General features: G+C 41.0%; 1 protein-coding gene across 3 annotated transcripts in view; it reads right to left on the bottom strand.

Annotated features, from left to right (window-relative positions):
- PIK3CG (phosphatidylinositol-4,5-bisphosphate 3-kinase catalytic subunit gamma) overlaps positions 1 to 15,411 on the bottom strand; it is a 36,612-nt gene extending 21,201 nt beyond the window's left edge. For 2 of the 3 annotated variants that reach the window (XM_086746473.1, XM_086746489.1), the window contains exons 1-4: positions 14,822 to 15,411; positions 6,727 to 8,742; positions 2,483 to 2,548; positions 2,153 to 2,378 (exon numbers count right to left, since the gene is read on the bottom strand). In XM_086746473.1, coding sequence (XP_086602599.1) covers positions 2,153 to 2,378; positions 2,483 to 2,548; positions 6,727 to 8,730 — 2,296 coding nt within the window. In that variant the 5' untranslated portion in view covers positions 8,731 to 8,742; positions 14,822 to 15,411. Of the gene's footprint in view, positions 1 to 2,152; positions 2,379 to 2,482; positions 2,549 to 6,726; positions 8,743 to 9,953; positions 9,977 to 14,821 lie in introns of those variants that run through there. The other variant, XM_086746482.1, reaches the window with a different exon arrangement.
- Between the last annotated feature and the right edge of the window lie 681 nt (positions 15,412 to 16,092).

The raw sequence follows: 16,092 nt of genomic DNA, 5'->3' as shown, positions 1-16,092 counted from the left end.
TTTTATAATTAGACACCCTTCCAAAAAAACCAACCAAACAAACCAAATCAAAACCAAAACCCCCCCGGGCTGTAGTAATTTGGGTCATGAAACAGCTTTCTAAAATGTAACTATTGACTTCCCAATCTAGCTTGATTTCAGTGAGTCTTCTCATGGTAAAGTAATGCAATTTGAAAATTATATGCCAAGCAATTGAAACTGGTAAAGATTAGGAACTAGGGATTTTAAAACACAAGTGAAGATGCTTGCTAAAACAATTTTCAAGTTGATCTGGCTTAAGAATAAATTGCTATGCATTTTAGGAGAAGAAACAGCTGCACAGACACATTCTTGGGAGACAAATCATCTAACACAGAGTGGTGACGAAAGCAGGTATTCCTATGCAAGCTGTAATATGATGATCTTAAGAATTTATTTATTATTACCCGTTATGTTCAAATATAAGCAAAGAGACCAAATAAAAAGTGAAAGAAACAGTCTGACAGCATGATTACTACTGATTAGTATGAACCTAAGAGGAAGGAATTTATTTAAAAAAAAAAATCCACAAATACTGGAGGAAGTAAAATATATGTAAGACAGATGAGGTTGCATGACAGAATGAAATGAAAGAGTCTGAAACATTCAGACTGAAAATATAAACAACTATGAACATTAGAAATAATGGTGCAAAAACGAACCAATAAACTAAAGAAGAAATTTTAGGAGATATATTTTTTAAAATGTAAGAAGTAGAAGGTGCCTGTAGAAAAAATCATAGCCTCAATAATTCGAGAATAAATTAAATTAGATATAGCATTAGTAGGACACTCCACAGTTTCAGGAAGCCTTATTCAATGAAAATGTCAATTATGTAAGCCATCTTTCAGTGTTCTGCTGTATGTTACATACAAAGATTCTTTAACTTCAAAACCTGGTGGGTGTTAATGTGATTGCTTTCTCTTGAAACTTTTCTTCTTTGCCCACGTATCCTTCAACAATAATGTATTATGGAAACCACTGCTGTTACAGACATGTACATCTGCAAGGCTGTAAGGTTTCTTTCCAAAACATGGGATTCTGAACAAATATATTTAGATTACAGAGCATTTTAAGATACACTTTAGAAAACTGTTTAAAAAGAACAGTTTATATGGGGTTTCAGTAAGTCCCCTAACTCACACTACGTGGTAACGTAACAGATACTACATTATATATTGAAGAATAAATGTGTACTTCCTTCAAATTTATTTTTAAACACCACCACAGCTACTTCTGCATAACCACAGCAGAAAGGCTTTCCAAACCAAGGACTTACTGGCCTGCAACATACCAGGCTGAACATGCAGAAAGAGCTGGTCTCTCTACAGTTTTAGAATTTGAATATTGTCATACATCTTCTCGCACTTACTCCCAACACCAAGCAACTAACAGGAATGATGACAAACAAGCTTTTAAGGAGCTTGGGGAAAAAAAAATAAAAGCAGGCAAAACCCAGAGGTAAATAGACATTGCATAACCTTATTGTGGCTTCCAAAGCAGTGCTTACAAGAACTAGAAATAACAACACCACATCTGTGTCTCACAGGACTTTTACCCAGCACATCACAAAGCCCCAAAGATGTGCTCTGTGTATTCACCAATGATCCACCAGCTACTTTTGTAGCATAGTAGAGGCTGTACTGGACTCCTCCCCAGTCTTCTTGCCAAGAGTCTTTTAGTGACTGCTTAGGGTAAGGTTGTGTTTCTCGGCAAATGTCACTTTTTCTCTTTATTTCCAGTTAATATTTGTGTCCTGGCTTGTTTCTTTCTTCAGTGCTGGCATTCAGCTAAGGGTTATGTACAAGAACTTAGCTGTTTCCCAGTTGTATGGCATGAAGTTCAAGAAGATAAGCCAAAGAACGGGGAAGTACTGGGTATCTATATTATGCCATTCATGGTGTCTCCAACATTGATATTAGTCCTCTTTTGGGGTGGAATGAGAAAACAAATGTATTATTGGTTCAATCACTATTAATTTACACCAGCATTTAAAAAGAAGTAATAATGATGCCTTTTTACAGTAATTTATCCATTAATTTTCTAAATGAACAGTACAATTTACTGCCTAGTAAATCTCACATCCAAAGAGAAAAAACAATATTATTGCAAAGAAATGCCTGTTGGTAAATACCTTGAGAAGTGACATCATACTTTTCTGCAGAAACTGATTTTATCTCCATTGTGACTTTATGCAGCAACTCAATTACTTGAACCTGCTTCATGAAATCCTGTAGCATTGCCTTCCCACAGCCCCTAAGATAGGCTTCTAGGATGACCGCAAACCTCTGCTGGTAATGCATGGACTGGGCAATCTCGCTTCTTAAGAACCAAAACAAGAAGTGACCAATTCTTTTGTTCTAGAGGTAAAGAAAAATACTACAATCAGCATGCATTTCTTGACAAAGGATTTTAACAATGCCAGCAACTTCAGCATAAGTTGGCTATATTTTGAAGTACTTACTCTCAAACCACGTTTTAGCAGAAATCTGGCTAATGCGCTGTCATGATACGGCTCAAATTTCACAGCCTGAGTAATACAAACATAGAAGACATGTTATTAACATATTTAAAATCCCACTGCACTTACACGTTACTGATGACATCTAGAGAATACACTGGTGCAGGAGTGGAAAATGCGTTAACAAAGCAGGTCTTTTGAGGAAAAGTCTTCTCTGTGTATGATTCAAGAAGCACTTTTTCTTTGCAACAGGTTCTTTTCAGGTATATTATTAATGCAACAAATAAAGCAATGCAGGGAACAACTAACCAGTGAGAGCGATCTGAACACCTGAAGGTGTGTGAACAAAGCAATATCATTCTCAGGCTTTAGCAAAAATCAGCAAGATCAGAAAACAGTCTGCAGTCTGATTGACATTAAGAAATCTTGAAAAGATTATTGCCAAATGAAATGATGTATTTATAATCATTCTTTAATGAAAATTTTCAATAATAAAGAATGTTTTTTGACAACATCTGCTGCTTTGGAACTAGGCACCAGGGCTCACTGCTGGGTTCCCCAGCAAGCGCTGGATAGAGCAGCAGCTTTTTGGAGCACTTAATCTGGCCTTTAGCACATAAATGAATAGCAAAATAGAATAATGGCTCTGATACATATCCTATATTAATGAAGTACAGTTAAGAGGAAGACTTCACCAGAGCTTTTTTTTTAATTTTAATGACTTCGTGAGCACAGATGTATTTTTTCTCTTCCAACAGCTGCTCCTCTCCACTCCAACCCACAAATATTTCCAAGCTACTCCCAAAAAAGAGTGGGGAAAAAAAAGGCAACAACTTTTTTGAAGTGTCAGGATTGGAATTCTTTTGCTTTTATTCTCCCCCTCATCCCAATAACCAAGTTAATTGGTCTACCAGAAAACTATTACACTCTCAGATCCTGGGCTGTGCTGGGGAACTTGTCCACTTCAAGTAGTTTTTCCAGCAGCTTCTTTCCCATTGCTTGAGGGATTCAAGTTTATAGGAGGTTCGTATTAAGATTAATGGGGGAAAAAGATGTATATCTCATGGCAAGAAAAAAAAAATAAATAAGCAGCATATAATTACTGGAATAGAGTCACAAAATTCCTGTCGTGGACTGAAGGGGGTTGGTGAATGGCTTCAGGTTCTGGAAACACAGTGCCAGGAAGTGGCACATAGGGAGATTAAGGGGAAACAAAGGGATGTGCAGAGAGCCCAGTGCATGTACTACGCTCAGCTTTCAGAAGCAGCAAAGTATGCAAACCTCTAGCAACAGTTATTCAACAGAATATAATGGCTCTTTCAAGATCACTGTGGTCTGCAGCTTGCAAAGAAGCAACCAAGCCCTCAGCAGAGGTCTACTAAATTCATCAAACAAATCGCAGAGTTTTATAAACTCTGGCACACAGTTGTATTATCTTCACTACTTCTGAAATGTAAACTGTCCTGTGGGTTTATTCAACAGAAAAAAAAAATTGAGCTTCTGCAGTCAACCTTCTAGAATGAATCAATTTATAAAAATGCTATGAAGACTTCTGCTGGCTAAGAGACAGACAAGAAAGCCAAGCACCAGACTTGCCCTTCTGCAGTACCATAATTCTGCAAGAACTGTCTTGACTGTCTCTGCAACACTGTTTTATTACCCCAAGCAACACCATCTTATTTAAGAAAGATAATGAGAACTCACAAACATAAACTGATTTTAAATACACCGATTCTTTTACTTTATGTATGAGATTATGAGGTAGGAAATTAATTTTCACTGCAATGAGGCACTCAAAAGCAATAATTATTACATAAATACAAATGCATTTGCTTACAGTTCCACAAAAGCCTATTAAAAACCTCATTCTGGTATATATTTTGCTGACTATTCTCAGTTGCATATCCCTGAAAAACAATTTAAGAATTAAATACAGCCAACCAACCAATCATTGCTTCAAAACAAAACCTCCTTATATTAAGGTTGCAAATATATTTTAACATAAAAGAATATTAGAAAGATGTACTATGAACATCCTTACTATGCTTATGTTTTAGAAATAATTACTTTTAAGAGTCAACCTTATTTTTTCTTTTTCATCCACAGAGTCAAATATCAACATTTGAATAGCAACAATAAAAGCCAGCCATTAAAAAACATCTGCTGGCACTTCATCAGGTCCCTGCACATACCTTTGCCTTGTCAGTTCACCGGGAGAAGAGCTTTACTCACTGCCATAGACAAGCAGTACAGTCACTGGTGTTTGTTTTATGATGGATTTTGTTGATTTTAACTATCCCATCCATGTTTTATCAATGGCACTGAGAACAGCAGACCTTTATAGGAAGCTCAATAGGTTTATTTATGGCTGCTTCTATCTGGGATAAACCTAGGAGGAAATAAATGTTTGTTTGTTTTCTGACTCTACCGGCAAATAAAACAGGGATATCCTGTGCAGAGTGAAACAAGCCATAAAGCTCTCATGGAGACATGCGTGTGAAAAGAGATGATCGTTTGCAGAAGAGACATCTCGGATGTGTCCATCAGCCTAGAGGAATGGCTGAGGTCCATTTTCTGAAAAAAGTAGATTTTCAAATACACTGTGGTACCAATGCTCTGCTACAGGATGCTGACAGGCTACGCTCCATTGTTAGCCAAGGAAGGAAATACAAGGAAGCAGCAGAGAGGTAAAAGTTGGGATCTAGTATTTTTTCCTTTTTGGGGATGGCAATCTTTTAATTTCTTACTAAAAATGACACAGTGAAGTTAAGCTACTATGATTTCATGCTACAGTAATTTAATTTACTGTTAGAGAGATTTATTATTTGTAAAACTTTCCAGATTCGTACTTCCTGAAAACAAATAATTTCAAAAACAAATGGAAAAAACCCAGTATTTCCCCCGTTCTCTCAGGCACTTTGATACCAACCAATCACCATCTCAAACCCCTAATTTGGATAAAAAAAAAAGCTAATAAAATTGCTGAGCCACATGTAGACAGCAAACGCTCAAGAGCCAAGCGTATATATAGCAGCAGCTACGTGGGAGGCCCAATGAGGTAACCGTAGCAGCTCCTCTGGTTAATGCAGAAGTGCATACATTCTGCCTGGGGAGCTGAATCTTCAGACAAGCAAAGACAAGACTAAAAAGGCCTTATTTAAAGCACTACTGATGCGCAGCAAAATCTGAAATACTAACTTCATTTTCCTGGGAACGCGGGCTCTCTCTGAACCCACAGAAATTAAAAGCCCCATCCTGCAGGTTCCCAGGCTGCAGCAGTTCCTTTTTTTCCCCTTTGATTTTGAATGTCAATTCTGTCCTCTGATTCTTTGAAAAAAAGTATTTCCTGCTCTGCAGGGTGACAGCCTTTCCACATGAACCAGAGCCCTGTCAGGTGTAGGAAGCCTGCAGCATCGCCTTGCTTCAGGGCACACGTTTACCAGGAAGAACCGCAGGGTTACACTTTTCATCACCCATCAGATGTGACTTCGCCACTGACAGGCTGCCCGGCTCCAGCATCACGTTGCAAAAAAGCAAACAAACCAATTTGCTTGTATAACTGATATAAACCTTCTCAATGTTTCACCTGGAAGATCCAGACACAAAGCGCTTCAAATCAATAAAGTGGTGATTCAGAATGAATTAATCTTCTTACGGAGTCCTAGCAGCCCTTTATTTACTTTTTAAAAATTTTTGGAAGCTTCTAGATAAATTTGGTCCACATAACAGTACAAGACTGTAGTCATTGCCACATACTAGGTAGCTACACTGTTGTTCTTGACCTAAAACCCAATCCCAGATGTTTTTTTCTGGCCTTGCCCATGTCAACATCTGCCTTTATTTTCTTTCTGTCTACACTTTTCCTAAACTATTGGTCAAGCCAGTCAGTAACACTTCAGTGCTGTGTGATTCAGATCTGATATGAACGGGATTAGAGACAGCACAGTTCGGATCTGCTCCCATCATAGTGCTGCTAGTGTTGACGATTTCCAGAAAAACATACTCGTGTAAACGCAAGATGCAAATTGTAAGACATGAGGGAGTGATAACACAAAAATAACAACATAGGCAAAAGGCGAAATGTAGCAAGTGTGTTTTGGGTTAATTTGGTTAATACCACTGCTTTGACTAAACACTGAAGACTTCAAAAATAGGGATTACTAACTAGACTTACTAAAATGGGAATGATGATGGGATAATGCAAATATTCCCGGAAGGCAGAGCTCAAGAACGCAAATAAAACTTACCTGCACAAGCTGCAAAAGATAATGAAGAACATCATCATCTTCTAAACTTTCCAGTTTTTGAACTGCCATTGCTCGGACATTTTCATCTGAAAAGTTACAGTCCAGAAGCTGCAATGTGAGTCCAACATCTAAAGTACTTTGATCCCAAGCTTCCTTTTTAGCTAGCAACTGGTATGTTTTGGCCACTATTTCTTGTTGTCCCCATTTCACAGAGCTAAGCAGCTTAGGATATGCCTTGGGGTGCTTTATGCTTTCATATCTAAAGTGCCACAACAGTTCTTTGTCCTCAGGAGAAAGTGGATTAAGTGGGTCAGTTGCTATGATTTCTTCAAGTTGCTTTCGAAGCTGGTTGGGCATTTCAGCTCGTGTCCTATCCCCCTGGGGGTCTGATGTTATCCTGTGCTTGGGCAAGGCAATTGGGTGACAGTATTTGTCCAGCACAATAGAGATAGCCATTGAGTTCTCTTTATCCGGGTTAGTTGCTGATGTGAGTTTGTCTGCATTGATACTTCCTTGTTCTTCCCCCTTGCCTGGAATCTTCCACATGTGGAGCACATACTCCCCACTTCGAAGCAGGAAACGGTGATCTATCAACAAAATATTTACATAATACAGAAGTTGAGTTTTGCATTTTGAATCAGAGTTGGGGGATTCATGTGCCTGGAGGTTTGTCTTTGCGGACAGTGCCTGTGCTTTGCCACAGTATATCTGAAGGTTCAGAAGTGCTCCTTTAGGCAAATCCTTTATTTTGATATCAAACTCCAACCAAATATTCCACAGAACCTCCTCAGTAAAAGGCTTTGATGAAGTCCTCCTCTGTGAAAGAAGCTGCTGCCCGTGTTGAATGTTAGCTTCCACAAACACTGTAAGATCAGTATTTCTTGGTAAAACTGGGATATCAATGCCAATTATTTTCACCCTGAATTTCCTATTACAATCCCACAAAGATATAGTGAAGACTCTCTCGTGATCTTTTCCATCTATTGTCAATTGTTCATGATACCCTGTAACTCCCGTACAGTCATCCACCAAGGGCCACTCTTCCTTCTGAACCTCATCCTCATTCGGATCAGGCGGATTGTCTAAGACAAGGTGGATTTCTTCCCCATTCTTAAGGCACTGTCTTATCCAGTGAAAATCTTTGATTGGTGTCTCTCCAGTAATGTACTCATCTCTGCCACAAATCCTGAGAACAAAATCCAGTTCACTATGATCTTCAGGAATGTCCATCAGAGACTTTTTTTTTGCCATTTTTGTGAAAAAGCTGTGGAGAATCATATCTGGAGTATCATCTATTGACACTTTAATTTTTTGGCTAGTTGTTCCTCTATGTATGATTATGAAAATGTTATTATTAGTGATCTTTTTAAATAAATATTCTGGGAGTGGCTTAGACGTAGTCCATGGGTGCATTGCATACAATTTAGGATCTCTACAGGCCACCTCTATCATTCGTGGAGTGACTAATCTGCGACGGGTAAATTCTAGTTCATCATCATGCACGTTGCTTACATCGGTGACATCATAACCAATTAAATCATTAAGTTGCCGCTGAAATTCCTGAACTTCTTCTGATGGTTTTTGTTTCTGGACAACATAGATCTTGCCTACTTTTTTCTGTAACACTTTCCAGTACAGTATGCAGTCCAATGTCTGTAATACTTGATGTTTATCATAAATTTCATACCACTGTCCTTTCTTCTGATACTGTAGAATAAATTGATCTGGGGTGAATGTGTGGTAGAACTCTGTGGTTTGACTCATCTCTATTGCACGCATCCAAATCTGTGCTTTCATTTGCTCAACCGTACAGTTGCCAGCTATTTCGAGTAACATCATTTCCGGTACTTTAGTATGTTTATTGCTTGTAGGTAAAATGAACTCAATGGATATCAGTTCCATTGACGACAAATTACTCGATGTGCAATGAGGTTTCATTCTTCTTCTCCTTCGTTTGTTCTCCTCTCTCATAACAACGGGCTGTTCATAGTCCCCCAACTCCATGCCAGAAGAAATCTAGCAAAACATATAAATAGTTGATTACTTTCTCATTTACATTTTTCTTTACTCTTATTTGTTAACTCTTCTTAATTAAAATCACAGTATATGCTTTCTCTATTTCCCCTTCCCCTTAATTTCTGGTCATAAATACTCGATTTACATAAACCACCTCAGACATAACCTATTCAATTAAATAATAAATATTTGTATATACAACAACCCTCCAATTATTACATAATTAAAATAGGGCTTTTAAACAGCATTCCCAGATTTCACTGAGGATAAGTAGTGTGACTATATATTTTCTCCACACTGATTTGTTCTTGCTTCTGTTTGATGCTACCTCATCTGTTTTGATGCTACTGATGTTAACAGAAGTGGATTTTCAAAGAAATCAAAAGACACTCTACTGTGTACGAGCAGAATGTGATCCCACTGAGCTCCAGGAATGACAGAAAGTAACAAAACAAGCAATTTATTTGCAGACTGGACAGAGGTGAGCCTATTCCTATTTTCCTCTGCCTCTCTTTTTGGTGATGAGGCGTAAGAACTCACACCAAAAAAAAAGCCCTTAGGATCCAAAAGTCAGAGACTACTTCAGAAGACAGACATTTAACGTGCATCTAAACTCAAGCCTAGTATCCTTAGATGTGCTTCTTTTAAGTAAATCGATTCACCAGACTGGTAACATCCATTAATTTTAAAATTAAACACTTGCAGTATGAACTACTAGTTTGTTACACAAGAAAAAACTCCCAAGCTGATGCCAATTTATTACCCCATACATCAAATCACACCTAAAACACCTGTAAAACAACTTTGAACACAAGTAGCCTACCCAATCAGCTTTCAGCAAACAAAAAATTTGTTGCTCACAGTTAATTTCCATTGAACAATATTAAAGTGGAAATTATTCACCAAGAGTTTGGAAGAGGAAGGCAGTGCTGATTGGGCATGCTCGCACAAGCTGCTCATTGAGTTTAAGTTAAAGATACCGAACATCTTTTCCAGACAACGCTTTTTACATATAAAATCTTTCTCTAACTGCTGGACAAACGAAAACCAATGTAACGATGCTGTAGCAGAAAAAAAATCAAGATGATAAAAATATAAAGGGTTAAACTGAAACAACATAGCATGCTAACTAAAATTCTCATTTCAAGTTCCGGAAAGCAACGACTGTAGACACACCATGCTATAACTGACAAAGCACAAGGAAATATTACCTGCTTATAAAATAAAGGCGGAATTGCTGAAGATGACTCATTTGTTTAATTTCTGAAGTTCCTATTTTTTTAAAGGAAGATCATTCATACAAAAAAAATTTCTTTGTTTAAGCTGTTCTGCTTTTCTTGCTCGCCTTCATATCCAGATGCAGAGGAAGTGCTGCACTTACCAGGAAGGAAGTTTTAACCAAGTTGATTATACATATGATTGCTCATTTTAAAAAAAAAGTCAGAATGCTTTTCCTGTTACAACAGCAAAAATACACTAACAGTACACCAATTTAATTTTAACACACATGCATAGAAGACATGCTTAAAGCCTTTTAAAAATAGCTAAGAATAATCTGGGCAATAAATCTAATGAATCCAAATAAAATATTTTTAAAACAATATATTTTGAAGAGCCTAACTACTTTACAAGAGTTAAAAATACTAGATAAGAGAAAGCTAAATCTGCAATGTTTCCTTATTTTTACTTTCATGGTGATAGCCCTTTGAGGACTCCTAACTTAAATTCATTATTAAGCCTGTCTCCATACAGGCGTCACATGAAGACGGTATCTGCCAAGGATCTTGTGTGGCAACCTCACAATAGAACTGCTGGGAAATCTTCCTCACGGTATTTTTAACTCATCCATTTATGATTAAAAACACACAGTGAAATCCACTAGAAATAATGACTTAAAATTCAGGAAGAATTTAAACTACAGACTTTCAACCCTAATTCTTGTGGTAAACTACAACCTGAAGAGCTGTTCTTTTACTGAAAGAAAAAAAAAAAAACCCACAGGAAAAGATTTCGGAAAACATGTACAAATCAGAAAGACAAGACAGAAAAACCTCTGATCTTCTCCTTTTTCCTTCTGACTTTTCTAGTGAAATACTGAGCATTTTGAAGAGCAATAAGCAGTACATATCCTACAAAAATGATTACTCTTTGTTTTTTTAACATATGCATGCCTCCTGTCTTGAAAGACACCTTTCTTACTAAAAAGGGGGGGGGGGAGCTTCCTCTTTATTGGCAAAAAAATCTCATAGTTTCTTACTTGCCTCCAATGTGCCAATCACAACCTCTGAAATTAACACTTTGCTAATGTTAAAAAAGAAAATATCCTCCACCATAGACCCAGCTCTTCTTTCTCAGAGCATCATTTGCTTAGCAGCTAAGATTGATTTCTTTTTAGAGGTTATTTTTCTCAGGAAGTGAGTTTGGGGAAAACACTCTGTTCCAGCACCCTCTACCTTTTAGAGCCAGTATTCAAAATTCCTCAAGGAACTGAAGTTACCCTGAACATTTTGTCGCTGCCATGAGATCTACCCATCTTGGCCAAGCCATCTCCAACACTCAGCCTGTCAGCACTCATCAGCCACTGTCTTTGCGGAATCTCAGCACTACACATCACCTTCCTCTCCAGTCCTCTTCTTGGCTAAAAAAAGCACTTGGGTGCTGGACAACTTGAGCACCTGTAACCTCAACAGCAGTGCCCAAGATGACAGAGGAGAAGGAAGCAGAGAGTTTCACACAAAAAAAAAAAGAAAAAAAAAGCTGCAGGTGTAGGAAAAGAAAAGAAGCAATGCTAGAAGGGAAAAGGTGTTTTGCAAAACCTGTGTTTTGAAATTCCCTGACTTTGGAGAGCTTGACTTTGCAATGTTTTTTCAGAGTTTGCATTTTGAAGTATAATTTCTAAAACGTGTAATACAGTTGCATGTTTTTCTTCATTTAAACATAAGCAACTAGCAGTGAGAGTTTTTTTCATGCCAACAGGCTACATATGGTTTTTTTTGCAAATATCCCTCATTCTAAAAGTCACTGTGCTGGCCCTATTAAGTAAACCTGGACTCATCACAGCTTCATTGGGTTTTGCCAACCTAAGAAAGCATTCTGGTTTAAAATGTCCTCATCTTGCTGCCAAGTGATATGCACCTAAAGATTAATTTTTCAAACACATATAAACACAAATATTCCATCTCCTGCTAAGCTGTTCTAGCACTACTTCATTAATCATGACCACCGGGAAAATCAAAAGCAGCATCTCTGCTGCTGTACTACCTGTACCCTGCTCAACTACCCTGTACCCTGCTCAACAAACACAATTGTTTGATGATTTCATCCACTTAAAGAGACTGGTAGATCAATATTGCAAAAGGTTCAAATATTCCCCCACAAACTCCATCAGATACAATGTAAAATGTGTGACACTTGTGTAACTGCCCATACAAGACTGTCTCTTCTTCCACATTCATTTGGGCTGTGACTTGCCATGTCCAGTCCAATCCAGCCCATTCCGCATGTCCAACTCCATCTCCAGTTCCGTTCTGATCCCCTTTCATCAGCTTCAGAAGCCAAATCTTGGAGTGATGACTGTCTCTAATCTGTCTCTGCAGTGATAGACACAAAAGTGTCTCCATTCTTAGGGTGAAACCAAATTGTATCTATTTCCTGCTAATCCATGTGTAGGCATGGCAAAACCATATTTCCTCCTGCATATGCATAAGAAAACTTGGATGGTTGTAACTGAAAATCATTTAAAATAACTTCCTAAAACCTTTGTCATGCCTAAGCATTACTTATAATATTGACATTTCTATATGTCTACTGCAACAATACACAAAAAAGGTCACTCTTTTTATTATTAATTCTAATTTAACTTCATTCTAACCTCATATTTCCCTGTATTAGGAGAATTGTCCTACCACTAGTCCAGAAATAGTGATGGGGTGTAATGGAGCAGGAGGAGGTAGGCCTGTAAAAGGCAACTAAGAAAAGAAAACTGGCTCGCCTTTGTCTCCAGTCGTGCTCCTATCTCCTCACTCAGGTCAGCAAACTGATCACAACAACAACAACAAAAAATTTGGTTGATTTTCAGCTGGGTCAGTTCCTTAATCTGACTCATCACTTGCAGGAGTGGTAGGGAAGGGAAGAGAAGGAAAGGGAATGAAGCCAGCACAGTTTAGGATAAAATTAATGAAAAAACTTGTTAAAGGATTTGAGAATGCTGGTTGAAAGATGCTTTAAAAAAAGCAATGTGGTATTATAATGAACTACTTCACATATTCTGCTGCAAAAAATTCAAGATATCTGACAAATATCACTGCTTTGTTAGAGTTTTATCAGTTACTTATTCTTCACCAGTTATTCTTATGCTTTTTCTACACTAGTTTCTGCTTCTGGTTTAATCTACCATGTGAAAACCTTATTTTAAAAATCATTCTTTTCACTTTAGTGTCAGCTCCTTCACAGACAACATAACCTGTGAGAAAACAGGCACTTTCTATCAAAGTAACAATCACTTCGTGCACACATTATGCAAATATAATAATAATAATAATCTATTTACATTCACACTTAAATGAAAACACATAAGTGAAAAAACCCACCTATGACTTGACCCCAAAGTTCTCCAAGCAGCATGCTACATCTGCTCGCTAACATTGTCCTGTAGCAGCAGACCGCTTTGCATTTGCTGGATAGGAGTACAATCTATCTTCCCTATATCTACCATGATCCAGTGCTGAACTAGGCCGGCAAGACACAGCACTAACAAGTTACGCACGAACCCAATGTCTTTTGTAAAATGCTCTAGCAACTACTAGCTCCCATGGAAATCAAATCAGCGCAGCTTCCCATTAGCAAGTAAACTTCACGGAAAATACAGTCACATTCTTCATCAAAAAGTGCACTAATCAGCAGGTACAGACGAACATCTCCTCCAGGAGGTTGCACAGTGAATCTCACTGCTGTTACGGCTCTATTATTTTCAGGACTCCCCTGCCTTCACCTCAGACCTTTGCATATTTTGGTTTCTACACGAGGTATCTATTTGGGGGTGCTTCTGGAACAAACAATAACTTCTATTTGGTTCAAAAAATTTAGCTAAGAATTTTGTCAAAGTTCTAGTTAACTGGAGTTATACGAGTTATGGTTATCCACCTTTAAACCAACACTTTGTGGAGTTTGAAAACGTGTAGATCGCAGCTACAGCTCCTGCAGGGACACACTGGCCATCTGGATACAGCCTGTCCTCTCGACTCGCACCCAGTTCTTCAAATCCTGATCTTCAGCGGTGTGATCTAATCTCCACCGACAACCAACTCCTGAATGCCCTCAGCTATTATTTCAGACAATTTGTGGTGGGGGAAGGTTTTACGGTCCACACGTATTGGACACCGTAAGAGGTTATTATTTGTTGGATGAGGAAATACAGTTATTTACTGTTTAAAAGCTATGTTGTAGGAAAGCCGACTCATAGAGCTTAAGACTGGAGGGAACAGCTACCACTGCCTAGCGTGCTCCTTCACTTTGCACTGTTTATCCAACATACAAACAGTTTCCTCAGCGGGTTTTGCATCAAACCTGTAACTCGTGTTTGTGCCGGGAGGTGAGCCGGGACCAAGGCCGTGAGGGGCAAAGGGCCGGGCAGCGCGCAGGAGCTGAGCCCTTGCCCGGAGACCGCAGTGCTGACAGCGGTCGGTCCCACACGCCCCGCCGGAAGAGGGGCTCGGGGCGAAGCGTTTCGCGGCGGGGAGCAGCGGGCCGGGGCCGCCTCCCTCACCCGGCCGGGCCCCGAGGCCGCGCCCGCCGCCCCGAGATGGCGGCCGGGGCCGCGCCGCTCCGCAGCGCCCGCGGGAGCGGCAGCCCAGTCGCCGCCGCACGAGGGCAAACCTCGCCGCGCCCAGCCCGGCGGGGCAGCCGGGGGCTGCGGCCGCCCTGCCGCGGGCGGGTCTGCCCTCCGCCACCACGGGGAACCGGGCCGCGCCGCCCCGGCCCTGCGCCCCCGCCGCCACCTGCGAGCCGGGCCGGGGCGCAGCGCCGGCCTGGGCAGGGTCCGCCAGCCACCCTCGCCGGCCCTCAGAATCGAGCTACTCACCGCAGCGGCGCGGCCGCAGCCGCGGCCCCGGCTCCAGACAGGTGTTTTCCTCAGCAGGAAGCGGAGCGGGCCCGGGGCCGGAGGGGAGGCTCCATGACCGGCGGTAGGCAGCTCCGGAGCCGCCGCCAATCACACGCCGGGCAAAGGGGGAACCGGCTGTGGGGCCTCCCCGCCCCGCTCGGCCGCCGCCGCTCTGCCCCGCCGCGGCCCCCGGGGCGCCCGGCCTCGGCCCCGACCCCGACCCTCGTCGCTGCCCTTTCCCCGAGCGAGGCGGGGGCCCGGGCAAGGGGCTGGCGCTGGCCCGCGGGTCTGCGGAGCGCGGGACCCGGCCTCGCCGCCCCTGCAGGCAGCGGGCAGCCCTGCCACGGTCGGGGACCCGCTGGCCTGGTACGGCCACACCAGCTGGAGTGGGGATACATCCAGTATCGGGGTAGAGCACCGCAGCCTGAGTGTCATTTAATCGCCGGCACAGGGCCTGCGGGTCCTGGTGTCAGCACAGGCATCAAACCCTCTCTGGAAGCAGCTTCAAGAGGCGTTCATCGCCCAGGGGCCCGAAGGCTGGCGTGCTCATGGCCCGTCCAGCCCCACGCACAAAGTTAGTTTGTCTAAGCTGTCCTCAAAAACCCCTGGTGATGGCAATCTGCTCTAGCGTGCAGTGGCCTTCTCCTTCAGAAGGATGTTCTGGCTGTCTTATTAATGTCTACTCCTACAGATTTAGCTTCTTACTTGTCTTATTCTTTTTTTTTTTTTTTTTTTTTTGGCAGCTACTTTTTGTTTGTTTTGTATTCTTGTTTTCCTACTATTTTCTTGTCTCCAGACTGGGCAGTCCTGGCTGTTTCCTTTTAGGTCATGTTCCTTAGACCTCCTGGGGTGCCTGTAGCTTGCCTCCAGGCTCTTGCCAAATGGGCCACGTTTTTTTTTTGTGGAAGGCACTGCACAAAACTGGACATAGTAGTACTCCAGCTAAGGCCTTGCCAAGGCTGCCCACAGCAGGAGGATTAATTCATCAGCCTTATGGTGCCAGGACTCCAAATGCAGCACAGGCATAACTATTCACTTCCAATTCAAATAAACAAACAGCTCTCCCTCACCACTCTTTCTCCGCCCTGGCTGCTGGCTGTTTTGGCTCTGAACAGAGCTGAGTGTTTGTATCTCCACAGCTCCTTTTGGAATGAACAGCATGACTCTTTCTGTGATTGTGGGCTGAGACCCTGATCTTGCAGAGAGATTCACAGGTGAACCCTGTACAGCATGGCACTTGTACACTCGCC

Source organism: Chlamydotis macqueenii, chromosome 1, assembly GCF_036417535.1.
Source record: "Chlamydotis macqueenii isolate bChlMac1 chromosome 1, bChlMac1.mat, whole genome shotgun sequence".
NCBI lineage: Eukaryota > Metazoa > Chordata > Aves > Otidiformes > Otididae > Chlamydotis > Chlamydotis macqueenii.
The sequence above is the reverse complement of the archived record's forward strand: the minus strand, read 5'-3'. Positions and strand labels throughout refer to the sequence as shown.